This window comes from Drosophila nasuta, chromosome 2L (genome assembly GCF_023558535.2).
Source record: "Drosophila nasuta strain 15112-1781.00 chromosome 2L, ASM2355853v1, whole genome shotgun sequence".
In the NCBI taxonomy this organism is placed as follows: domain Eukaryota; kingdom Metazoa; phylum Arthropoda; class Insecta; order Diptera; family Drosophilidae; genus Drosophila; species Drosophila nasuta.
The window spans coordinates 18263738-18290355 of NC_083455.1; the positions used below are offsets into that span (position 1 = coordinate 18263738).

General features: G+C 39.7%; 1 protein-coding gene across 3 annotated transcripts; it reads left to right on the plus strand.

Moving 5' to 3' along the window:
* The first annotated feature begins 1305 nt into the window (after positions 1 to 1305).
* LOC132798122 (serine/threonine-protein phosphatase 6 regulatory ankyrin repeat subunit B) lies at positions 1306 to 26618 on the plus strand. 3 transcript variants are annotated; one of them, XM_060809850.1, is made up of 16 exons: positions 1306 to 2420; positions 4294 to 4395; positions 10106 to 10207; positions 12963 to 13079; positions 14473 to 14565; positions 15491 to 15704; positions 15769 to 16064; positions 16120 to 16422; positions 17020 to 18447; positions 18942 to 19478; positions 19541 to 19747; positions 19814 to 20507; positions 22905 to 23116; positions 25147 to 25275; positions 25718 to 25826; positions 26189 to 26618. In XM_060809850.1, the coding sequence occupies exons 1-16, from the start codon at positions 2034 to 2036 to the stop codon at positions 26455 to 26457; spliced, it is 5199 nt and encodes a 1732-aa protein (XP_060665833.1). In that variant the 5' UTR covers positions 1306 to 2033; the 3' UTR covers positions 26458 to 26618. The 3 variants fall into 3 exon arrangements, with proteins under 3 accessions (XP_060665833.1, XP_060665831.1, XP_060665832.1); XM_060809848.1 differs by lacking the exon at positions 22905 to 23116 and adding an exon at positions 23661 to 23884 and having other exon boundaries at positions 25718 to 25835; XM_060809849.1 differs by lacking the exon at positions 22905 to 23116 and adding an exon at positions 23661 to 23884.

A 26618-nucleotide genomic window follows, 5' to 3' on the forward strand; every position in this document is an offset into this window, starting at 1 on the left:
ATTGGTGCGGAACTTCAAGGAGGCCAAACGATTCGCAACCCATTCGAGAGCATCGCAGCCTATTTTGCGATACTTGAGCTCCACGGATATGGATTTGTAACGCACCAGGTGATCGAGATCGGCAATCGACTGTTCCACCTGGCTCTCAATGCAATTGAGCACTTCGACTAGCTTGAATTCGAGTTCATCGTTCATCCGTTCCTTTTGCTCCCTGTTCACGTATCGCATTTTGCAGTTGTGACAATAGCATTTGCGTGATTGCTCTGGTTCGAAATCATCTGCGAAACTTTTTATCGAGATGGATGAATGCGCTGGCCGCCTTTGCAAGTTGCTTCCTCTATCCTCTTTCGGTTGACTTCGCCGTTTGCTGCCATCGCGAAGCGAAGACATCGTCGAACGCCTACGTTTCTTCATTTTCTTCAATTCTTTTATTTAATTTCTTTTGTTAAACAATAAAATTTTGACTACTTTGTTAAGCATTACAAAATATTGGTATTCATATTTCAAATTATTACAATTAATTGCTGGGAAATCGTTTCGTTTTGGAGAATTTGTAATAAGGTTTAATATGCATATGCGGACAGACAGACAGACACACAGACGGACATGGATAGATCGTCTCGGCTGTTGATGCTGATCAAGAATATATATACTTTATAGGGTCGGAGATGCCTCGTTCTACCTGTTACATACATTTCCTGCCGGCACAAAGTTATAATACCCTTCTACCCTACGGGCAGCGGGTATAATGAATTCCTAAGGTACAGGTACAGGTAACCATAGCATATCATGCCCTCAGGCTCATTTGCATTTAAGAAAATATAATTTCAAAAAACCCAATTGAAATTCCCTGAAGAAAATTACTTTTTTTTTTCATAACTAAACCTATTAGTAGGGTCAAAACTTTTTCCAGATTGAAGGTCGTCTCGCAGTAAATTCCTAAGTGCCAAACTTCCCCCATCTCCCATCTAGGAGTATGAGCTGCTGTAGTAATTGCAGTGAATTCCCAAATGGATTCCCAAAACTCAAACCCATCGCTAATCTACTCAAACTTGACGAAAGTGTAGCGAATAATTTCGCGCCAAAAAACTGTGTCAGCCGCATTGCGAGCGAGGGAATCAACAATTGTAAACAAAACGTGACTTTCAACTCCGGTGAGAAGTTTTTTTGAGGTGCAGCCACTCTCTCTTCGAGCTCAGTGGCAGTTTCGTCATGTTGCCAAGGTGTTTGTGCTTTGTGCCTCAGCGAGTAGCAAGTGGGAAAAATATTTTGAACCTGCAAATCAGAAACTCGCTGAAGCTCGTGGCAAACGGTTGTTGTTCCCCTCTTAAGCACTTGGAACTTGGCTTAGAGAATCTGAGAAACTATATATGGCCAGAGAAAAGTAAAGCAAAGGCACTTGCCGTTTAAGTGAGACGCACACGCAACCAAAACAATAAAAGAGGCTAAACATATAAAATTGTGTAGTAAAAGTGAAGAAAGCGGAGAAAAAAGCAGCAACAGCAAAAGCAAAAGCCGAGTGAAGCAAAAAGGAATAATAATAGGAAGCGGATGTGTGGTGTTGTTGTTGTTGTTGTTCTGATTCTTGTTGCAGAGGAAACATACGAAACAAAAAAGTGGGGTAAAAAGTAACCAACAAACGTTTGTTGTTTTCTGACTTGGATTCTAGTGTTTCGTTTCGATGTGTGTGTGTGTGTCTATGTGTGTGTGTTGCCAATGAAAATGCAAATTGTTGGTAACAAATATTGGTAAAATGCGGAGGCCAACAAATTATTGTGCAATGCGAGTGCAAAAACAACAAAAATAACATATATGCAAAATAAATATACACAACGTTAAACTATGCAGCCAATCAATACGAATACAAATAAAGACGATTCGTAAATCCAAAAAGATATAAACAAAATACAATATAAACAAAAGTGCAGTTGCAGTTTTATAAAATTTGTTGGTTGTGTAATGGGAATAAATATGGGAACAAACGGGATTAACTAAAACACAAAGGACGACGACGACCAGCATAGACCGCTAGCATGTCGCAGCCGAGAGGTGGACGCGGCGGTGGGCGTGGCGGAGGCGCTGGCGGCGCTGGTGTTGGCCGGAAAACGCCTTCCTCATTGACGGGGCCACCCGATGATTCGGCCACGGGCAGCGAACGCGCGACGCCCGCGAGCAAAGCCGACTCGGATCCCAAGGATGATAGCTCGAGTAATGGCGACAAAAAGGATACCGATAGCTTTCCGGCCCCGAAGCCACCAAGTGCGGGCGCCTCCATACGCGATACGGCCAACAAGGTGCTGGGATTGGCCATGAAGAGCGAATGGACGCCGATTGAAGCGGAGCTAAAGAAACTTGAGAAATATGTGGCGAATGTTGGCGAGGATGGCAATCATATACCACTGGCCGGAGTTCATGATATGGTGAGTAAAGTGGTAAAGTAAAGTACTTGCGAGTCGAGTACATACGACTCTGGGTTTTTTGTAAAATCAATTTTGGAGGCAAGTCCAAAGGCGAAAATAAATGTAAGGCGACGTCGCCCTTATCAACGTCGCCTGGCGGCATTTTAGTTGTTGGTTGTTTACCAGCCAAAATAACGACACAGGATGAGACTAGTGTATGTGTGTGTTTGTGTGTGTGTTGGTTTACTGGTGTGTGTGTTATTTGATAGCACGGCCCAAATGTTTGGCTGCCAAGGCAATGGCAACAAAAAACGCGCCGTTCATTCTCTGTCTGCGTCCTGCCACAAGTTGCGCTGACTACCCCGAATAAACTCATAAAGCATCGAAATTGAAGCGCTTCGATTTCAATTTACCATAAAAAATATCCAAACGCAAAGTCGTTGACATAAAATTAACGTTGCAAGCAGCTCCCTCCCTTTCTCTCTCTCTCTCTCTCTCTCTCTCACTTTTTTTGCCCACTTTGAATACTTTGAATGCTTCTTCTCTATTTCTACTTCGACTTCTCACTCCCCCCTCCTCCTACGACTGACAATAAAATGCAAGTAGGGGACAAACGAAAATATATTGAAATGGGAGAGAAAAGTAGGCAGGAAATCAAAGGAAAATGCCTAAAAGAAACGTAGACAAAGTGTAACGGAAAGGGTTCGCCTTATGAAATGCCATGCAAATTATTTCGCTGTGCGAAAGGCATCATTAACATAGAGCCTCTGCCAGTCGACAGGCTATTGATACCCTGTGGTGCAGTGCCACCACAAATGATGTAGTATATGCTACAACTATCATATTAACAAATGGCAAGAAATATGATTTGGTTTTTCTAGATTGAAAGAAAGGTAGAAAAGTTAGATAAATGAGGAGTGTGATTTTTCTAACAAAATTATGCAAAGACTTTATTACGAGCTAAACGAATTTTCTGAATTCTCTTATTAGATCTTGGAAACCTTAATGAAGTATTCGACTGTTAAATGTATTAAGAATTTGTAAACAAAAGTGAGATGACTATAGCACTTTCAAAATTATACTTAATTTATTGCATATTACAAATATTTTTTTTTTTTAATCTATTGCAAAATGAGAGAATGTAATTTATTTAGCAGAACAAATGCTTTCGGGCTTAAATGTTTAATTTATTTATTTCAAATAATCCCCGTTAACTCCCATTAATCTAGAGTATTCCTCTAGTCTATCAAGATTCTAACGTGCAATTCCCGGATTTAGTTCAACTCCAAATTTGTTGTTTATTTGAGCTACCAGACAGCTTATAGGTTCTTGTTCTTGATTTAGTTTTAATTATGAAAATTACGCAAAACTAAACAGCAAATGAAATGAGGTGAAAATGTAAGCTTATCAACGATGAAGAGCGGGAAAACTACTGAATCTGCGATTTGGATACTTGTAAATATGTTTGTATATAATAATGATGATGACCAAGTTACTTGACCAACTAACAACAGCCTACAAGAACTTTATATGTTTTTTGGTAATAAATTCAAATATTCGGCAAATGTTCAACATCAAATAGAGACGGAACTTGAATGAATTATATTTAAAATGTTAAAGAAGTTTAGTTGTATTATATTTTAATGTAGAGATCGTAGTTAATAAGATAATGTAAGGATGATCAATTAAATAGAAAATGTCTTAAGTAAGTTATTATTAGAAAAATGAAAACAGGTTCTAAAATTTTAAAATGACTTTTGTTTTAAAATAATATAAGAGTAAAATGTATGCATAATTTTTGATATTAATTTGCACATTCTTATTGTAATACTCTTCTAAATAGCAATCTTCATCTTATTAAAATTTATATTATATTTGAACATTTCTTTTGTAGAACACTGGCATGACGCCGCTGATGTATGCGACGAAGGACAATAAGACGGCGATAATGGATCGCATGATAGAGTTGGGTGCCGATGTTGGAGCACGAAATAATGTGAGTATCGAATGTCTGGGTATCGAGTATCAAGTGCTTTAAGCAGTTGAACTCGTCTTAAATTACCAACTCGGTATGAATACAAAGCAGCTCTCAGCTGAGTTTTGGGGGCTGAGAGCCGGCAGGAACAAAAGAAGCCGCTGGAATTGTGTCAAATCGATAAAAACAGCATAATTAAATCTTGCGCGGGGGCGTCATTGCATGGCGGAGAAGGTAAAGGGGAAAGGGGTGTATGCGGTGCGGTCCACGCACTTTCCGCACACACACACTCACAGACGGGACTTTCCAACGGCCAACAGAAACCAAGAAGCCATTTAAGGGCCGCTGTGGGTCAACTGAACAGAGCTTGGCCAACATTTTGGCCAGGTGCAGGGTAATTGTTACGATTTGCGGCGACACGCAAAGCCGCAAAAGGAATTTCCGTACTGGTAAACTCCACAACGGCGATGGGAAAGGGACGAAGGGGGAGGTATTATTTGGTTTGGCCATATCACACATATTCTTTGATTTTCTTACGCTATTTTTGACGCCTACTTTGAGGCGCCAACGTAAATTGCAAATTTATTTTTAGAGGGTAGCGAAGACAAGGCTGTTATAATGATAAGATATTGAGGCTAATCTAGTGTTGTAAAGTGAGGGTGGACTAACAGCCAATGCTTTTGAGTGTTGAGGTGCCGAAAAGGGTTATTGAAAGAAAAAAGAAATATGGTGTACTATAGAGTACAAGGTTAAATGAACTCAAAGAGAGGCAGCTGAAGGAATCTCTGACGCCATAAAATACATTTGTTTTTTATCCTCATCGACAGTGAATTCAATATTGCCATGTGCGTCAGTCAGTCTCCCTGTCTTCTATTTATAAATACTTCAATCAGAGAGAAACTTTAAAAATAAACGAGAAAATGTTAATGTTTGGGAGTATAGTCTTTCCTTATAAGTTGTAGAATTTAGCTCCAAAAATTATAACTAACATATAAATAACTAACAAAGGCGTTGACCAGAAGAAATTAACAAATGAAAAAGGGGGATATCTCAATGTTAATTAGAAATAACAAGCTTTTGAGCTATTTCTATTTACAGACTATCTTTTGTGTTTTATTTTTAAATTCGATACTATTTAAATAGTATTTATTAAAACTCTGTAAATAATTTTTTTATTTATTCAAGTTTATACAAGTTTTGCCCACTGATTACTCCGTAATTTAGCATTTTTATGGCTTAGAATATTTTATAAGTGATCAGTTGGAAAACAAGTTTATTTTGCAGAGATATGTTCAAATTTATACATTAAATATTTCCTTTATTCGTCAATGACTTCAAATGCCCCAAGGCCAGATATGATAGCTTAGTTCGACTTCTAAACGATTCCTTGAGAATTACCAAGATTCGACAATTCTGATTGTCCTTCACTTAATCTCAATTGAAATTGCTAAAGTGAGCAATTGTAGTGGAACATATGGTCAGCTAACACTCAGTTGAAAGTTGGTAGTTTGGCCTGTTGGCAATTGGCAATTGACTTTTCTTTTCTTTCTGTTAGAAGTTGGACATTGAGCATTATGTTCGCATGCCGCAATTACTTACAAGAATCAACCGCATTTCATTTCATTTTCGGACAACAAATACATAAACATGTGTTGAGCTTGAAGCGATAAAAATCCTTGACCTGATTACAAAATAATTGTTTGGCGAAACTAAAGTGAGAGAGAAACTCGAAAAACTAGCCAAAAAAAAGTTGGCGAAAGTCAACGAATTTAATTACCAAAACAAACATAGAAATTGTGATTTCTATTTCAGACTCACATAAAAAAACACATTGAAAAAATGCTGCCCAGTGAAAGGCGAAAGGTTAATTTGAAAGAACAAGTGTGAATGGAAGCTAAATTATGTCCAAAATAATGTTTGACTCTCGCAACTAGTTTCGGATGTTGTTTGCCCTTTGATTATGCATTAATTTAGCATTTTAATGACTTAGGATATCCTGTAAGTTATCAATTGGAATGTGAGTTGATTTTGAAGTTTAATAAGTGCATTTAGTTTAATAAAGATCTTCTTTTACCGTATTAAGCCTTAAGTATGATATCTTAATTACCATACAACTAACTACTTTTGTCAAATGCACAAAAATGTCATAAGGTCAGTCGCATAATGAGAGAAAGAACCTTCAAAATAACTGCGAATCTTTGACATTTGCATTGGTTATTACACAAGAATTAAATCTATCGATCTGTCTATTTTTATGCACTCATTCATTCATTCATATTTTTGCTCATTTCCAACAGAGCAATAAAAAAAATGTCGAGTGTGACTTTTGTTTGTACCTCAACTAAGTACAGATTACATCTTAGTTTCTCTTATTTATGACCAACTAAATGGCAAGCACGTTACTTGAATTAGTTGTATTCCTGCGAATAATGCAAATATTATAAAGCTGCGTCATGTTTTTTATGATTTCATCAAATTTGTCACTGAGGGCTTGGTCTAAAATATTATATTGTAATTGTATACTATAATTGCACTTTTAATTAGCGTTGTATTTTTAAACAAATTAAATTAAAAAAAACGTAAAAAGAAAGCAAAAAGAAAAACGTGAGAAACGTGATGAATTGAGTTTTGCATTATATCATTTGCTAGATGAGCTTATCTTGAAATTATTCGCAATTAGCACGATACAATGAAATGATGTAATGATGTAATGAGTGTGTGTGTGTGTAATTAACATTGAGGAAGGGGCGTGGCCAACACATGTCAGTTGAAAGTATCTCGGGAGGCGTCACCAACTTCATTTGTTGCAACTTAAAAGCCAATTAATCAAGCAGCTGACTTTCAAATACAACGCCTCTTGACGGCTTTTTGGCGCTGACCTTTTGCGCCCAAGACAAATGGCCACCAAAAGGGAGGCGGAGAAGTGGCACCTTCTTATGGGCCCGAAAATGGCGTCATTAATATGCAATTTTAATTAAAACAGACTTGAAGCACTCTGTACTTGGCGTTCATGGCACACGATGACAGCGTGAAATTCTTACATTAGCCATTAACTTGGCCAACAAAAACTCAGACTCAATTTGTCAAGCGGTGCGTGTTGCTTGCCACATTCTCTCTCACGCACAACATGTGGCAAGTGGCAAGAGGCGAGACTTGAACTCTCCTCTTAACTTTTGCGACAAATTCATTTATTTAATTAATCGCCAAGTGCTGACATCAGCTTTTTAATAAATTTTACAATTTGTAGCGTTACTTTTGCAAGTGTCTGTTGCGTGTGTGTGATCGAGAGTTTGTGTGTCAGTCTACATATGTGTTTGTGTGGGTCAAATGACTTCATCTTCAATTTCAGAAATCGTAGCATACTTTGTTGCGCTCCACACAGCAAGCAAACTGTAACTGGGTCGACTTGGCCTATCACACACTCCTTGCTTCGCTCTCTTTCCCCCTCTTTATCTTGCCTCACCCCCGCTTTGCCCTGTTTGGCTTGCAGGCGCAAAAATGTGCTGGAAAATTTGCGCTTCCGTTTTTGTTTTGTTTCCGGTTTTTGCTTTCGTTGCGCCAAACCACACAACAACAAATACACACACTATAGCACACACACACACACACACACACTTGTATAGCTCAAAAGTATGCAAAACAGGCGCGTGAAATATTATCTGTCTAGCATTTAGTTTAGTGTACGTCGACTTTTGGCAGCTACTGTGTGTTGTTTGCCTTACTTTGCTTTGTTTTACGAGCACTTCGAACCGCAACAACCTGACCTGGCCAAAAAAGCGTGGCAACGTCTTTCACCTGGACACATGTCAAAGCCAAAGCGAAGTCAAGCCACGTCTTAAGTTAAGCTCCTTTTTTTTTGTTGCCTTATTTTGCCAATTCAGACGCCCTGCGTTGCGTTCTATGCAAATCAGCGCAACCTGCAGCCCAAAAATAGCAAAAAAAAACAGAAAACTCGACACAGCAAGTTGGCAACCGAAACAAAAAACCGACAAAGCACGCCAAGAATTACGTATACTCTAGAGCATATGAAGGCAGTGAATAGATTGAGTAGTTTAGTTAATGATAACTAGATCTGATCTTTACTTGACAGACTTTTATAGCAGTTTAAACAGCTCTTGATGCCCCTGAAAGTATGCAACTGAAATGCTGGCAACGAATTGAAGATGATGAAATTGTATTTGAGACATTCAAGACACCCTAAACTATGTTAAACCCTTTAAACTAATACTGGAGTCCTTTAAAAACTGGGGTAAATCTATTGTTAAGTATTGACAATAAACTTGTTCTTTATGATTTAGATTAACATATGCTCTTTAAGCAAATGATTTTTTGATTCATAGAGTTGTTTTAAAATAAAATTTCTTTTGCTAAATATAATTTAGGTTATATTGGACCCTTAAATCTGATGCTTGAGTACATTAAATCTGCTAAAAATTTAAATATAAATATTGACAATAAGCGTGTTAAAACTTATTTGAATTAAACTCCTTACGCTATTGCTTTTTTTGTGGTCGACTTATTTTTAAATTTGATTTGCTTTTTCTAAATATAATTTCGGTTAGGCCCTGATTCAACACGTTTAATCTTTAAGAAATCTGTTTTTGAATGTCGTCTAAAATAATAAATGAATTGGTACTTACTTTGATGTACATTTTTATGTAGCTTGCAATTTGCGATGTATTTAAATCGTCATGAAATTAAACACTGAAAAGAAAAGAAAGAAACATTTATTTTATTACAAAACTTAAACTTGCTTTAACTGCCTTAAGTAATAGAAATTAAGCTTTAGCTACAGTGACGCACCTCACATAATTGATAGGCAACTCTTCAAAATGGCTGCTTCAAATATATTTACATAATTTGGCCATATTATATAATACGAATGAACGTCAGAGAGATTGTGTAACGAAGCCCATGACAATGCATTAATGCCCACACATATATTCACAATGAGGCACATAAAAAGTCCGACTCACTTCCGTTTCAAGGGGAGTCAACAAACAAAAAAAAGAAAAAGAATAAGCCAAAAAAAATGAAGCTAAGAAAATAAAATGACCACGGGGCAAGTTATAAATTAGGTAAATCCGCCGTGGAAGTTCGGCCCATGCGGCGTATGTGTAACATATTTATTGCGTTATGGCTTATTACGAGTACATAAGGCGATAAATGGGAGTCGACAGAGCGCAGTGCTCCAATGCCCCCGATTTAGAATACACATAAAAAATACATATGTGGGGAGTTGAGCCAAGTGAGTCACTTGTCGCCAAAATGGTAATCAAAAATTTGGGGTACGTCGTTATCTGGGAACAGGGTTGAGTGTGGCTAGAAGACGGCTGATGCACTTCTTGCATGTGTGGCATGACTTTCGCCACGGACTGTAACTAACGACCATTAAGAAATGACCAGAAAAGCGAAAGTCCGTCGTCCGCATGCAAAGATTTCATGTGGCGTGAACCAAGCAAGCGTCAGCGTAATCAGCCGCACCTCTCGCTCGCTTTTTGACCTGGTCAAATGCCAAGTGCAGGCGTCAAGAGGAGCTAAAGGGGGGAAGTTGGGAAAGTTTGCTGAAGTATTGCGCGATGACTTTGACCCATTGAACATACATAGCTGGGTGGCTAGACTGACCTGTGCTGGTTTTTCCAGCGTTTAAATGATTTACTCAAATTGATTTAAGCTTCTCCCCACCCTCTAAAAATCTCCTTTTCACTTCTCCACACTTTTTTCATTGCAGGATAATTACAACGTGCTGCATATTGCGGCAATGTATTCGCGTGAGGATGTCGTCAAATTGTTGCTAACAAAACGCGGCGTTGATCCCTTCTCCACCGGCGGCGTAAGTATAATTCAAGTGTACATTAAGCTCCTCTTCTTTAAGTTGACATTACTGCTTATTATTCTGCGGCACGACAAACGTTAAAGTCTGTTAATTACTACTGAAGTTTTTACTTTAAAGAAAGTATTCAAGAAATTCCAAAGTGACTCGAGAGATATTGAACATTGAAAAAAAAATGTAAATACAATTAATTAATACTAAGGCAAATTGTTATTTAGAAGATATAATCTAGAGCTGGTTTTAAATATACTCCAAACACTTCCACTTTCTTATAGTAATTAACCAAAGAAATTATAAACAAAAGTGTAATAGTCAGACTCTGATTTAAATTAGTAATATTTGGAATCTTTGTGCGGGATGAAGAGTTGTAAAGATTTATTCAGACAGCTGAACAAAAAATAGTATATTTTTACACCTGATAAAAAAGGTATGTAACCGGCAGAAGGCGGCATCTCTCTCAAAAAGAATATACATATATTCTAGATTAGCATCAACAGCTGAGATGATGATGAGAATTTGGTTGTAATCGTATACAAATTGTAGAAGATATAAAAGAAAAACTTTTGTATGGCAAATTACGACAATCTAGTATATTTTGACCTCTATGGTATATTTCATATGTAGAGCTTCACAAATATACTAAAAATAAATATATTTGGTATATTATAAAAATAGTACCGCGCTGTTTTGCTTTAGCTTTCTTACTTGTTAAATTTAAAAATAGGTAAAACATATTTTAAATGTCCATATGAAACAATACAAATTATTTAGATTCCATAATTAGACTTCGACTTTTCATTCTGCATTAAGTGCGAACACATAAGAAGAGCTTTAAATTGTAAGCAGACAATATAATTCTTCATTAAACACTTTAAACAGCAACAATTTTAAAATCCTATTTAATTTCTTAACTTTCCCTGCAAATCTTTAAGATTTTGAAGTGTGCAATTTTAAAATCAATGCCTAGGCCTTGGAGTGCCGTCACTTGAACTAATGGCGGGGCATTTTAAAGGCACTTTAAAGTCCATTAGACGCATTTTTGTGTGCAAAGGTCAGCGCTAAAGATGTGCCGCATGTTGCATGTGACTTTGGCACGTTAGAGGCTAAGGGACCAATTAGTAGCGACAAGGTTAAGACTGAAGCTCAGCTAATGTCGGTCCCTCAAGGGCTCTAATTAAAAAAAAAAAATGAATCGTATAAAGAAAGCAATGCAAAGCAAACAGCAACTTTGCCTCTAGGGGCTGTGGCTGTCGCTCTAAGGTAAACAAACTGCGGTTACCAAGCACCCTCTAATTTTAATACCAAGTGTATGAAAAATGTGTGAAGAGCATATTACTTACAATGATGGAGCCGAAGATAGATAGAATTGGAAATGTGTTACAGATGCAGCTGAAAATAAATAAAGTAAAAAAGTAAATATTAGAGAAGCTAAAATTGGAGAGTTAGGTAGTTAACAAGAAAATGAGGATAAAGCTGATTGGGAAAACAATGAGATCATTCGCTTTCAAAATCAATTGCAAAATTTAAAAAAGGAATGAACTAGTGTCAGGCACATAAGACAGAAAATGAGATCATATGAGCAGCAGAGTCACATATTTCAAACCACATTTTGACTTTAAAATGAAGTCAGCGAAATGAATCATTCTGAGCTCATCTACTTTCTGTAATTTCGTTTATTAATGAATGAACTTTCTGCCGAAACTTTTAATTACATTAACCAAACACACACCTTTTTAGTTTGTGCTTTTTACAGGGTATTTGAGAGTCGTCTACCTCACTGCGTGTCACATATTTTTTTGGCATTTTAATTTTTTTTGCCGCAATGTGAATGACGGGGCGTGGCAAGCGCCTCATAGCCGAAATTACTGATGTTTATCAGCAGCAGAGTGCTTAGAAAGAGAGATGGCCAATGAGTGCAAGCACGACAGAAGCACTAAACACACACCTACATTGAGAGAGAGAGAGACACCCACACACACACCTACACACATATATACATTTAAGTCCCAACACATGCAAAGGCAGATGTTAACTTTTGTTTTAGCAACAGCCAAGTTTGAAGTGGGCTGCCTCTGTGCCTTGTGTGCGTGGCGAACTCCCCACAACAACAACAACAGCAACAACAACACCTAGGCACAACACCTACACTCTCACACCCCCCCTTCACCACTGGCTGTGTAGGCCTGTCAGGTGCCAGAGAGCGCAGGCAGGAAGCACTGTTGCTGTCAATCTGTGAGCTGGAATGAAACAAAAGGCGCAGTATAAAAATGACACGAAATGTGCTTATAAGCGAAAAAACCAAGCGTTCTTCTATTCAGTTGCAATTTGGATTTTGAAGTGAATAGTTTTTGGGTGTCAACTAAGCACACACAAACACACCAACACACACACCTTGAGTGACACTCACACACGCTCATAAAAATCGCATTAAAAGCGGCAAGTGCGTGCCAGCCACACAGTGATCATCATAATTATTGTGACTCCACCTCGAAAAAGTTACATGCTCAAAACAATTAAATTCACAAGTCTGACTATTCTTACTTAATATTAAAAAATAAGGCATATGCTTCTGTATATCTTTCTCTCTTTCTGCTAAAATAATTAAATTCATAACTCACTCTCTTTTTGTTTTTTTTTTTAATTACATTCATATCTCTCACTCTCTCTCTTTTGTTGCTGATTTCATTAATGAATCTTCTCGCTCTCTTTTAATATTTTAATGAAATTCACGTCTCTCTCTTTGGCTTCTTTGCAGTCGCGTTCACAAACTGCGGTTCATTTGGTGTCCAGTCGTCAAACGGGCACTGCAACAAATATCCTGCGAGCTCTCTTAGCGGCTGCTGGCAAGGATATACGCTTAAAGGCAGACGGCGTAAGTACAACTTCCACATATGAATAACGATTTAAATACTTGAGTGAATGCATGTGTGTTGAAGGAGCAGCCACAAGTGTTGCTCTATGTGCGAGTGCTGGTAAATGGCCAAGTTATGAGTCGCTGGCAGTCGACATTATGCTGAAGTACACTCAACGCTGGTGCCAGGCGGTGCCAAGGTAAACAAAAGTTTAATAAAAAACACACAACAAGAGCAGCAGCAGCAGAAGCAAAGCAAATAAGGAAGCAACTAAACAACAATTGTGAAAAATCGATATGCAAAAGCCCGAAAAAGAAGCAAAATGCATTCGAAAATATATAAAAATACAACTTGCCAAGTCGCAAAAGTGGAAAAAGTGGGGAAAGTGAGGAAAGTCGGAAAACGAAAGAGCCCCAAAAATAATGTCAGAGCTGTTGTCTGATTAACTTGCATTGAAGCCCCCAAAAAGAATCAGACAAAATGCGGAACTATTTGTCGCATCACGTGCTCCCCGCTGCCCCTTACCTTCCACTCTGCTTTTGTTGCTTTCTCTGTGTGCTCTGATATTTCCGCAACGCACGCAAACCGCGGCGAGTGCATAAATTTCTTCCTCCTCTGAGTACTGAGTGTGATTCGAAGGGTGGGGAGGGGATAGAAATGCTATCTCCATTGGGGGGAGTCGATTGATTGTCTAGACAAAAAGACTTGGCGATATTCGGTAAACGGCAAACTTGATTTAAATCAATTAGATGGCAACTCGCAAGCACACACACACACACACACACACACACAGTCAATCACCCACACACCCACACAGACGTACAGCTAATGGCACTGTCAGACAAAATTAGCCGAATAAAGTATTTAGCTATCATCTTCTATTGGCATTTCAACTGCCGATTTGCCCGTTTCCCCATTTCCCATTTCCATATCCATTTCGATTTCGATACAACAACAACAACAACGATGACAATGGCACGCACTCTAGAAGCACTCCGTCTACTCGCTGCCAGAGGGCGCTCAACTCGTTGCCAACAACAAACACATAATAATCCAGCTCCGAAAAAAGGGGGTCACAAGTTGCTCTACAACTTGATTTACTTTGCCAGCTGAGCAAAGACAGCACAGCACAATGCAGACAATGGCAAAGTCAAAGTGGAGAGGGGGAGTGGAGAAAAGGAGGAAGAGGTGGAGGTGGAGCAGAGAGCGCTTTTCATGCGCCTTTGGCAGTTCAAAGTTCGCGCGAAAAAGTTGCGAACTTGGCTAAAAATAGCAAACATGCAGCCCGTTAACACTTGAGGCATGAATTGGCTAATTGGTTATTTATGTTTATGTGTGTGAGTGTGTATGTGAGTAATTATGCTAACTAAAGGCAATTAACATTATCGCTCTATCTCTATCTCTCACTTGTAGCGTGGCAAAATCCCATTGCTGCTGTCTGTCGAGTCGGGCAATCAGTCGATGTGCAGAGAGCTGCTGGCTGCACAAACGGCGGACCAACTAAAGGTAAGTCTCTAACACAATTAAGTTCATTCTACTATTATATTTAAAAACTCACACCTCACATATGAACAGTATTCAATCAGATATGAGGGTGACTCTTAGAGAGAGCGGTGATGGCGAGAACATTGTGGAAGAGGTAAAGACCAAAACCATAAACAAAACTAAAATCAAAACAAATCTTACGCAAAACGCAAACATCATTGAAACTGATGTGTTACTCTAGTTTTTTTCTCTAACTCACTTTCTTACTAAACTTATCTTAAGCTATACTTCATTTTACAAAAATACAATCTCGCATTTTGCATAGATTGATTGCGACTGTCAATCAAATATGTCAGGTATTATTCAAAGGCCACAAATCAAAATGCAAATTGCAATAAATCAAGAAATATTTATCAGAAGTACAGCGTATGCAAATGTCACCTCTTGTTGATACGCAGCCAACTTAACAAGCGAAATGCGGCAACAGCGTCAACGACGGCGTGAAAAGTGCAACAATGCAAATGCGCTGTGACTTTCGCAAAAGTTTTTGCAAGCGGGATGGGGAATGAAAGAACAGCGATAGAGTCAAGAGCAGAGTGCGTGTTGATCAAATTAACCGAAAGGGGTTAAAGTTACAGTTACAGTTAAAGTTAAAGTTCGAGTGAGTTGACTTTGGCCAACAGCGCTTGGCACGCAATCAGCTCCTCCAAAACTGAGCCGGCTTTATGAAGTGGGTCAAATGTGTTTGCGAAAACGCAGCCACAAATTGAATTGCTAAGGAGAGTGGGAACGGGGGTGAAAAAAGGAGTAGTGTCAAGACTTAACCTTGCTATAAAACTTACTTACAAAACTAGCGCACATTGACCAGCACAATCTGACACATACGAAAATGTAATGTGAAACTTATGCTCCACACCTTGTTCTAATTCCCGATATTCGTGGCCAGGCAACGACGGCCAATGGAGACACGGCCTTGCATTTGGCCGCCAGACGGCGAGATGTGGACATGGTGCGCATACTCGTCGACTACGGCACCAATGTGGACACCCAGAACGGCGAAGGGCAGACGCCGTTGCACATTGCCGCCGCCGAGGGCGATGAGGCGCTGCTTAAGTATTTTTATGGTGTGCGCGCCTCGGCCTCCATAGCGGACAATCAAGGTAAGTCACTTGTCAACCCAACCAATTAAACACTTTAGGAACTAACATAATCCCAACTTCCTAGATCGCACTCCCATGCATTTGGCTGCGGAGAATGGACATGCCCATGTTATTGAGATACTGGCGGACAAATTCAAGGCGAGCATCTTCGAGCGCACCAAGGATGGCAGCACACTGATGCACATTGCATCACTCAATGGCCATGCTGAGTGCGCCACGATGCTCTTCAAGAAGGGCGTTTATCTCCATATGCCCAACAAGGATGGCGCTCGCAGCATACACACTGCCGCCGCATACGGTCACACTGGCATCATAAACACGCTGCTGCAAAAGGGCGAGAAAGTGGATGTGACCACAAACGTAAGCAGACCATTTAATCAAATTGGCATATATTAAACTGTTTCACTCTTTTTAGGACAACTTTACGGCTCTGCATATTGCTGTGGAGTCAGCGAAGCCAGCTGTGGTCGAAACGCTGCTTGGATTTGGCGCCGATGTTCATGTGCGCGGTGGCAAGTTACGGGAGACGCCACTGCACATTGCTGCCCGTGTCAAGGATGGCGATCGTTGCGCCCTCATGCTGCTTAAGTCGGGTGCTAGTCCGAATCTTACTACCGATGACTGCCTCACGCCGGTGCATGTGGCAGCACGTCACGGCAACCTGGCGACGATGATGCAACTGCTCGAGGATGGCGGCGATCCGCTCTACAAGTCGAATGTGAGTGCAGCTAATCGGTTTAAATGATCGGTAGTTAAATTTTGCAGAGAGTGTCCTTAAAGCAACTATTGAAACAGTTGTAGGTATTTGCTGAAGGGCTTCGAGTCCTAAACCGTGAACATTCATAGAATATTCTAACTAAGTTTAAGGTCCATCGTTATCTAATCGAATTGAAGTTCTTAAAACCCATTCAAAATCTTCTTATTATATTAGATATATAAAATTTGAATTCAGTTTAGTTCCTGACTAAATACTTTTAGTCTAACTTTCAAGTTACATTATTGCGATTTTTAAGAAAGTATTTTTCATTGGGTATACTAAAAGAATGAATCGTTTTTTGTGAAATAAAAGAATACTTGTCAATTTCTAGTACCAGTATTAACTGCATATCATCTAGAAGAGCATTGTCGACAAATTCGTCAGCTGTAGCAATTGTAGTACACGAGATGTAGATGCTTAAACAGAAGGACAGACAGAAGACGGACACCTATGCTGGTTACGAATTTTTATCAGCCTTATCTATTACTACCGGCATACACATATTCTTTATATAATGGTTTACCCCTGAATTAATAATCTGTTAAATTTCTCTTGCAGACTGGCGAGACGCCGCTGCACATGGCGTGCAGATCTTGCCACCCGGAGATTGTGCGTCATCTCATCGAGACGGTGAAGGAGAAGCACGGCCAGGAGAAGGCCACCACGTACATCAACTCTGTGAACGATGATGGCGCCACGGCGCTGCATTACACTTGCCAAATTACCAAGGAGGAGGTGAAAATACCCGAATCCGATAAGCAAATCGTGCGCATGCTGCTTGAGAATGGCGCCGATGTGACGCTGCAGACGAAGAACGCATTGGAGACGGCGTTTCACTATTGCGCCGTCGCCGGCAACAACGATGTGCTGATGGAGATGATATCGCACATGAATCCCACGGACATACAGAAGGCAATGAATCGTCAATCATCGGTGGGCTGGACACCGCTGTTGATTGCCTGTCATCGCGGTCACATGGAGCTGGTCAACAATCTGTTAGCGAATCATGCCAGGGTCGATGTCTTCGATACCGAGGGCAGATCCGCATTGCATTTGGCTGCGGAGCGCGGTTATTTGCATGTCTGTGATGCGCTGCTAACAAACAAAGCGTTCATCAATTCCAAGTCCCGTGTGGGACGCACCGCACTCCATTTGGCGGCCATGAACGGATTCACGCATCTGGTGAAGTTTCTCATCAAGGATCACAATGCAGTGATCGATATCCTGACGCTGCGCAAACAGACGCCGCTGCATTTGGCGGCGGCCAGCGGGCAGATGGAAGTATGCCAGCTGCTGCTGGAGCTGGGCGCCAATATTGATGCGACGGATGATTTGGGCCAGAAGCCCATCCATGTCGCTGCCCAGAACAACTACTCTGAAGTGGCCAAATTGTTTCTGCAGCAGCATCCATCGCTGGTGAATGCGACCAGCAAGGATGGCAACACTTGTGCCCATATTGCTGCCATGCAGGGATCCGTCAAGGTGATCGAGGAGCTCATGAAGTTCGATCGATCCGGCGTGATATCGGCTAGAAATAAACTGACCGATGCCACGCCCCTACAACTGGCAGCCGAGGGCGGACATGCCGATGTTGTCAAGGCTCTCGTACGCGCCGGCGCCTCCTGCACCGAGGAGAACAAGGCGGGCTTCACCGCCGTCCATTTGGCTGCCCAGAATGGACACGGTCAGGTGTTGGATGTGCTTAAGAGCACGAATTCGCTGCGCATCAACAGCAAGAAACTGGGATTAACGCCGCTTCACGTGGCCGCCTACTACGGACAGGCGGACACTGTGCGAGAGCTGCTTACGAGCGTGCCGGCAACGGTCAAGTCAGAGACGCCCACGGGGCAGAGTCTGTTCGGTGAGCTGGGCACTGAGTCGGGCATGACGCCGCTGCATTTGGCCGCCTTCTCCGGCAACGAGAATGTGGTGCGCTTGCTCCTCAATTCGGCGGGTGTGCAAGTCGATGCAGCGACCGTGGAGAACGTAAGCTATGATCTCTTTTTCTACATCTTATTGACACTACAATTGAACCCCTAAATATATATATAAATATCCTATCCTAAACACTTCAGTATCACCTTAAACGTATCTGAATTTCCCTAACTTATTTTCATCTTTTCTATAATTTATCTTGAACTACAATCCAATATAAATTGGCTGACTGTTTTCCTTGTTTTGTTTAAATCTTTTTCAAGTGAAATTATTCATTTAGTATTACAATTTTGGAATTCCTTCATCCAACTTGTTTACTCAATTTTTGGTTCAAGTAATAAATCCATATCATTTTAAGTAAAGGGAATATTACCTTCCCATATGAAATGAATTTTTTGCAATAATACTCACATTCTTTAATTCTCTCCGATTTTAGATATCAATTTCCTTGGTATTCCTAAAATAATCCCTTATTTCACTCCCGTCCAACTTCTCATTTTCTTGACTTGACTTGGTCCATTTCTAATAACTCTTCTCTTTGTCAGGGTTACAATCCGCTCCATTTGGCTTGCTTCGGTGGACACATGTCAGTGGTTGGTTTGCTTCTGAGTCGGTCGGCGGAACTCCTGCAATCCACGGATCGCAATGGTCGCACCGGACTGCATATCGCAGCGATGCACGGCCATTTCCAGATGGTGGAGATACTGCTCGGCCAGGGCGCTGAGATAAATGCAACCGATCGCAACGGTTGGACGCCACTGCATTGTGCTGCCAAAGCCGGCCACTTGGATGTGGTTAAGCTGCTGTGCGAGGCGGGCGCCTCACCGAAATCCGAGACGAATTATGGCTGTGCGGCCATTTGGTTTGCCGCCTCCGAGGGTCACAACGAGGTGCTGCGGTATCTGATGAACAAGGAACACGATACGTACGGTTTGATGGAGGACAAGCGTTTCGTTTACAATCTGATGGTCGTCTCCAAGAATCACAATAACAAGCCGATACAGGAGTTTGTGCTGGTCTCCCCAGCGCCAGTGGATACAGCTGCCAAATTGTCCAACATTTACATAACCCTCTCGACTAAGGTGCGTTTTCTAATCAGAATGAACTTGCTCACTTTCTCGGTTATCACTTTTTGCTTCTACAGGAGAAGGAACGCGCCAAGGACTTGGTGGCAGCTGGCAAACAGTGTGAGGCAATGGCCACAGAGCTCTTAGCTCTGGCAGCTGGCTCCGATTCGGCGGGAAAGATTCTGCAGGCGACCGATAAGCGAAATGTGGAATTTCTCGATGTGCTGATCGAGAACGAGCAGAAGGAAGTCATTGCACATACAGTAGTTCAACGATACTTGCAAGTCAGTTAATTAATACTTTTGCCATCTTTTATGTGCTGAACTAATCGCTTTGTACTTCCACTTTAGGAACTGTGGCACGGCTCACTGACGTGGGCATCGTGGAAGATCATGTTGCTGCTGGTTGCGTTTATCGTTTGTCCGCCTGTATGGATTGGCTTCACATTCCCGATGGGCCACAAGTTCAACAAGGTGCCCATCATCAAGTTCATGTCCTACCTCACCTCGCACATTTACCTCATGACCCATCTGAGCATCGTCGGCATTACGCCCATCTATCCGGTGCTGCGTCTCAGCCTGGTCCCCTACTGGTACGAAATAGGTCTTCTCATTTGGTTGAGCGGTCTACTTTTGTTCGAGTTGACGAATCCATCCGACAAATCGGGTCTGGGATCTATCAAGGTGCTCGTCCTCCTGCTGGGCATGGCCGGTGTCGGCGTTCATGTCGTCGCCTTTCTATTCGTCTCCAAGGAATATTATCCCACACTCGTCTATTGTCGCAATCAATGCTTCGCCTTGGCCTTTCTCTTGGCCTGTGTGCAGATCCTGGACTTTTTGTCGTTCCATCATCTGTTTGGTCCCTGGGCCATCATCATTGGTGATCTGCTGAAGGATCTGGCACGGTTTCTGGCCGTGCTCGCCATCTTCGTGTTTGGCTTCTCCATGCACATTGTGGCGTTGAATCAATCGTTTAACAACCTAACGCCCGAAGAAATACGCGGCTTTGAGAAGAAGAATCGAAATAAAGGCTACTTTAGTGACGGTAAGTCCGAACGTTTGCTTTGCTTATATGGTACAATTTCATTTATTAAACTCTTGAGTTGAATTTGTTTTCGATTTTGATTTGAATTACGTTTTTTCGTTGGTTTTTGGAATGTTTTCGCAACATCCTCGTTTTTAATGTGTCTTGATAAGTATCTGTATTCTGCCTTGAATGAAACTACTACTCAATGTGCTCAATGTTCCACCTATCAAATAACAAAAAACTACAACCACAACCACAATACAACAACAATTGCATGCTGTACAACAACAAAATAAATAACCAAAAACAAAATACTGAACCCAACCTCAAAACCCTCTCTCTTTGATGTCGTCATGTGCTATTGATCCAACCTGTATTCCCAAGCTAAAACCCCCAATTAAATAAATCAGATTTGCAATACTAATATAACAATTCTCCCCTTTCCCCGCCCCGCCCCGCCAATAAACTGTTGCTTCAGATGATATGCCCACCCCACGTCCCCCGCCCGTGGAGAGTTATATTGATAGTCGCTCTAGCGAATTTCGCCGCAAACACAAAGATGATCGTAAGTCTTGTAACGTAACGTAATGCAACGTAACGCAACGCTTCCTTCCTTCGTTCAGCCTTTTTGCATGGGCTCTTCCTCACTCTACTTACATATATATACCAATATATCAATATATGTGTATATATACCGTTATAATCTGCAGGTCGAACCGACCGAACTGTTCCTTGCCTTCAATGTTGTGTGTAACAAGTTTTTTTATTGTCATTATCTTATTTTCCAGTTCTTTGGAAAAAGCAAATGAAACAACAAATTCTACACATACTCGAACAACTACAATTAACAACTAACTCTACAAACAACTGTTACTACTACTCGTACAACTACAACTACAACAACAACAACTACAACTAAACTACAACAATTCGTACTAACAACAACAATACCTAACGTTAGCCTTGTTCTTCCTTAAGTTCCTTTCGTTTCGAGGCATGTTTTATCTTGGTCTTGGCCAGTGGATACGTTCTATGTTTTGTGCATTCTTGATGTTGTGGATCAATGTTAATCAATCTAGGTATCATATGCTACAATACTCAATATTATTTTGTATTATCAACAATCGTTTCGAAATATTTATTTATTATTTATTTTAAACACTTTTTGCATGAAATCTTTTCTTTAATATTAAATTATTATTCTTATCAAAACTGCTATGTTTGTAAAAAGAAGACTATTAACTTGAGATTATTTCATTTTAAACATATTGTTTCTATACACTCCCTTGATTAAAAATAGATAATGAATTTTATTTATTAAAACTCTTTGATTTTTATATTGTAAAAATTTTCTAAACAAATGAATGTTATCAAATAATAGGCCAGGAAATATAAAAATTAACCTTTTTTAATTGTATAAGAAAATAATAACATTAATTATTAAAAATAAGAAAGATCATAGACCAAATTTTCCAGGCAAATGAGTGTTAAAAAATAAAAGTAAAAAATTTGCATTTAAAATTTTATAAAATTAATAATATTAGTTATTATAAAAAAGAAAGAACATAACGTGAAGTCTATGTTTTAATTGAATGGAGATTTGATAATTGTTAAATGGAATCTTTATTTTTGAAGGAGGAATAAGAAATTAGTGACTTTTTCTGATTATCCCAATTGAATAAGTTCTTCTTTACATTTTATAATTTCTATAATTTTCAATTTTTTCACACTTTTTATTTGTCATGCGCAAAGAAAAAAAAAGAAAATGTAAACTAACCAAATCAAATTCAATTCAATTCAATGCATGTTGATGTTCTGCAAGTCGCAAGCAAATTCTAAAAATTATCACTCCAAATATATCAAATTATATCAAATGTATATCCAATCAGTATATGTGTATACTCGATCAGTCAGTAAGTCATGTTCGCCTGAAGCTTTAAGCTTGTGCCGACGCTTGCTGCCCTTCCACCCACTTTTCCCACCAATCTTCAAAAATGCTGCACAAAACGGCGAAACGAATCATTTGATGAGAAACTCGCCATTAAAAGATCGAATCGATAATTCAATATGTGTGTTTTGGCCGATGACTCTACATTTATATTAACATAATATATTCGAATGTGATGCAAAAATTGCCTTAAAGTGTTGCTCTCGTTGCTGTTGCTGTTCGCTATTGCTTTTGACGTATCGTACACCCTGCCCCCCATTTTGCACACACGCCTGTGCCATAACTAAACTAACCAATATTCAATTGCAAAAATATTCCAAGCAAGCAAATTAATAAACTCCCTCACCAAACAAAATAAAAAGTTAGTCTTGATGTGCGTGTTTGTTATGATATTTGATCTCGTATAACTATCGAATAATCGAATCAATTGTGATGACGAATCGATAAACGAATCGTCGTCATGTTAGGACCCATGACACCATTTCTGGCTTTCGAGCGTCTGTTCTTCGCCGTTTTCGGACAAACGACCACCGTGGACATCAATCCCATGCGACATCTGCGTCCCGAGTGGACCGAGGTCCTGTTCAAATTTGTCTTTGGCATCTATTTGTTAGTGTCTGTGGTTGTGCTCATTAACCTGCTAATTGCCATGATGTCGGATACTTATCAACGCATTCAGGTTTGTATTGACAATCATCACTAATTACACACTCTCCTCCCCCCTCTCTCTCTCTCTTTCTTTCTCTCTCTCCCTCTCTCTCTATATATATATATATATTAATATCATACTACAATACTATACTATATATGTAAATTTTTGTGTTGAACTTAATTTGAAACTGAAATCGCTTTTGATAACAACCCCGTTGACCGTTTTGACAAAATTGAAACGCAATTGGCCCACGTTTTTGGTTTTATTTTACGGTTGGTCGATTTCGTCAAATCAAATCAATGATTGGGCGATTTGGCCAACCGCATGTCAACTGGGCGTACGTTATCTTTTTATTTTCCCTATCTGCTGTCTCTGCGTATGTGCGTGTGTGTGTGTGTGTGTGCTGTGCTCGTACTTAATCATTTGTGTTGTGGGGGGTTGATATCTGGACTCGTGTTTTCTATATATATATATGTACGATATTCGGTCTATTGGGTGCCACGGAAAATACAACAACAAAAATAACCGGCTAAAAAAAACAAATACGAAAACGGGGAAAAAAACGACACAGTGCGCATGCATCCAATAAACTCGTTCGAGTTACTCTTCTTCGCCGTGTTTGGCCAGACGACGACGGAGCAAACTCAAGTTGACCGAATCAAAAATGAAGTCTCTCAGCCTTATTGGGTTGAGTATCTGTTCAAAATTGTGTTTGGCATTTACATGTTGGTCTCGGTGGTTGTACTCATTAACCTGCTAATTGCTATGATGTCAGACACCTATCAAAGAATTCAGGTAGTATTACTAATGGCGCTTCTAATCCAAAAAAATCCATTTTATTCAACTCTTTTTGAATGCTCGAAACCAAGTATCTTTAACTTTATCATCATTTTTATAAATATCTATCCATTAAATGTTAACTAAGTTATGTCTTATTTATAATGATACTTTTAACAATTAACCCTCAAGTCTTTTTCCAGATAAACAACTCATATATATTTAGTCTATAAGTTTGTAGAAATATGATAGCAGTTGAGAAGTAAAGATAAAACTATATATACAACATCAAAAAAACTATAATATTGAGTAGACAAGTTCAAAGAAATTCAAAGAACAAAAACATCAGAAGCAATGTGAAAATTTGATGAAATTAACAACCGAAACCATATAGGTGAATTAGTATTGAAATTTGATTTGTTGATACACACAGAACGTTCTCTACAGATATCAGTCCTCAAGATCACACTCACACTTACACCCCTAACATAATATTATCGTTTTAGCCAAAGTGTATACTGAATGGCATATTATGTAGATCCATCAACTGCCCAGACTTGCAGCTTCCAGGTTTTTTCAAGAAAACACAAAACAAAAAACTACAAAACAAATACAAAACATTAAAAAATAATCAAAATTGTAGCTGCATCTGTGAGATACACTTTCGCCCCAAAGTGTATCTTGCAGATTGAATCACTTGCTTCTAGATTGTTAGATACAATTAGTGTGTGCTCTAGCTTTAGATGATCATACAATATACAATATATATTATATATACTTTATAGCGAAAAGTGCGTAGCTTTTGTGCCCAGTGTTGAGCAATATTTAATCAAAAAACTGCTAGCCAATTGCCCAGTCTTGGCAAATGCATGCTTTACAAATTACTGCTGCATGTTTCTGTGTCTATGTTTAAGTCTCTTACTCTTACTATCTATCGTATCTCTGAAATATACCAATAAATGCGAATGGTTTTGTCTAGCAATTTCTCCAGCGAATTTTATCGATAATGGATTAGAAATTCCTATGCAAAACAAACGCGTACATTTGTGTATTTCCTTTATTCTTTGTTGCAGCGTGCTTAAGTTAAAATTAAATTGTAAATTGTAAACTGCTTAATGAAATAACCAAAAAACCAAACAACAACGAAAAGAAACTCATGAAACTCATTTGTGTAATTGTTATTCTCGTTCTATCCTATGTCATGTCTCATCCAAATCATCATCAACTTACAAAAAAATAATAATCAATTGCAATGCTATGCAAAACCTATGAAATACTAGGCGCAATCTGACATCGAATGGAAATTTGGCTTATCCAAGCTTATACGCAATATGCATCGCACCACAACAGCGCCATCGCCGCTTAATTTAGTTACCACCTGGTTTATGTGGATCGTCGAGAAGGTCAAGGTAACCCCGCAAATCATTGAAATGAAACCTCCTAGCTCTATTAGTAATTATGGAATCAGAACTCTAGTAGTTGCTGACCTTTTCTGCAAACCATTTAAAGCAATTTGGCAACAACCGCAAATGGAAAAGAAAATGACAAAAGCAAAAAATGAAATGAACACTATTTTGATTTACAACGTCTTGTCCAATGAATGCTTTAAGTGTGTTGCCTTTGATTTAGCACCAATGCACTCAAAACAAGTATACGCACTGTGTAACACTGTATTTTCGTAAATATTTTTGTTGTAGCTATTGTTGTTGTTGTTGATGCTTTCAATGTTTAATCGCTCGTATTCCGTATTGTGTCTCTTGTCTGTCCTAAATATATGTACTGTACTGTGTTGATTGTCAATGTGTGTCCTGTCTCTAATGAAACGCCTTGAATAACTTACACACGCCACAGGCACGCATGAAGAAAAAGAAGCGTCCAAGTCTGGTACAGATGATGGGAATACGTCAGGCCAGTCCACGCACCAAAGCCGGCGCCAAATGGCTATCGAAGATCAAGAAAGGTGAGCAATGTATGTATCGCATCGCTACGCGTAAGTTCCTCCCCCCCTTACTCGAATCCCCCTTCGACCAATTGCACAAATACGTTACCAAGGAAGATTGGTCAAGAGTGCAAGAGTTTTTGGTGCTACAAGCGATCGTAAATATTATATGTCAACTATCAACAAGCTATGCTATCTCAACTATTATATCTCAACTTTACTACTACTACTCTACTGTATCTCTCTCTATTTCTCTCTCAACTTATTGGCGCGCTCTAGCTCAAAATTTCTTTCTCAACTTCCAACTTTCATGGCCTTTCTCTTCACTCCCCACTGCATTGTTCCTATGCTTTTCTAACGCTTATTTACTTTCAATCTCTCAGACTCGGTGGCCCTATCGCAGGTGCATCTATCGCCTTTGGGCTCACAGGCCAGCTTCTCGGCGGCAAATCAAAATCGCATCGAGAATGTCGCCGATTGGGAGGCAATTGCCAAGAAGTATCGCGCTCTGGTTGGAGACGAGGAGGGTGGCTCTCTTAAGGATTCGGATGCGGAAAGTGGCTCGCAGGAGGGCAGCGGTGGAGCACAGGCTCCGGCACAGGTGGGAAGAGCGGCCATGAAGGGCAATTTAGAACAACTTTTCGATAATTAGAGATTGTTTTAAGAATTCGCTTTTTTGCATATTCGCTTGTACTTTTTACTAAACGTGTTTCGATTTGCAGGTCTAAAAGAAATGCTTCAAGATCATCCCTCTCTGCTACCACTTCCTCTACTCTTCTACTCTATCTCAACTTCTCCCCTCTCAAAACTCTT

Coding starts and splice junctions, on each gene's coding strand:
- LOC132798122 (XM_060809848.1), top strand. CDS start 2,034: ATGTCGCAGCCGAGAGGTGGACGCGGCGGTGGGCGTGGCGGAGGCGCT. Junction 20,508..23,660: donor TAAAGGCTACTTTAGTGACG/GTAAGTCCGAAC, acceptor AAAACGACACAG/TGCGCATGCATCCAATAAAC. Junction 25,836..26,188: donor GATCAAGAAAGGTGAGCAAT/GTATGTATCGCA, acceptor TCAATCTCTCAG/ACTCGGTGGCCCTATCGCAG.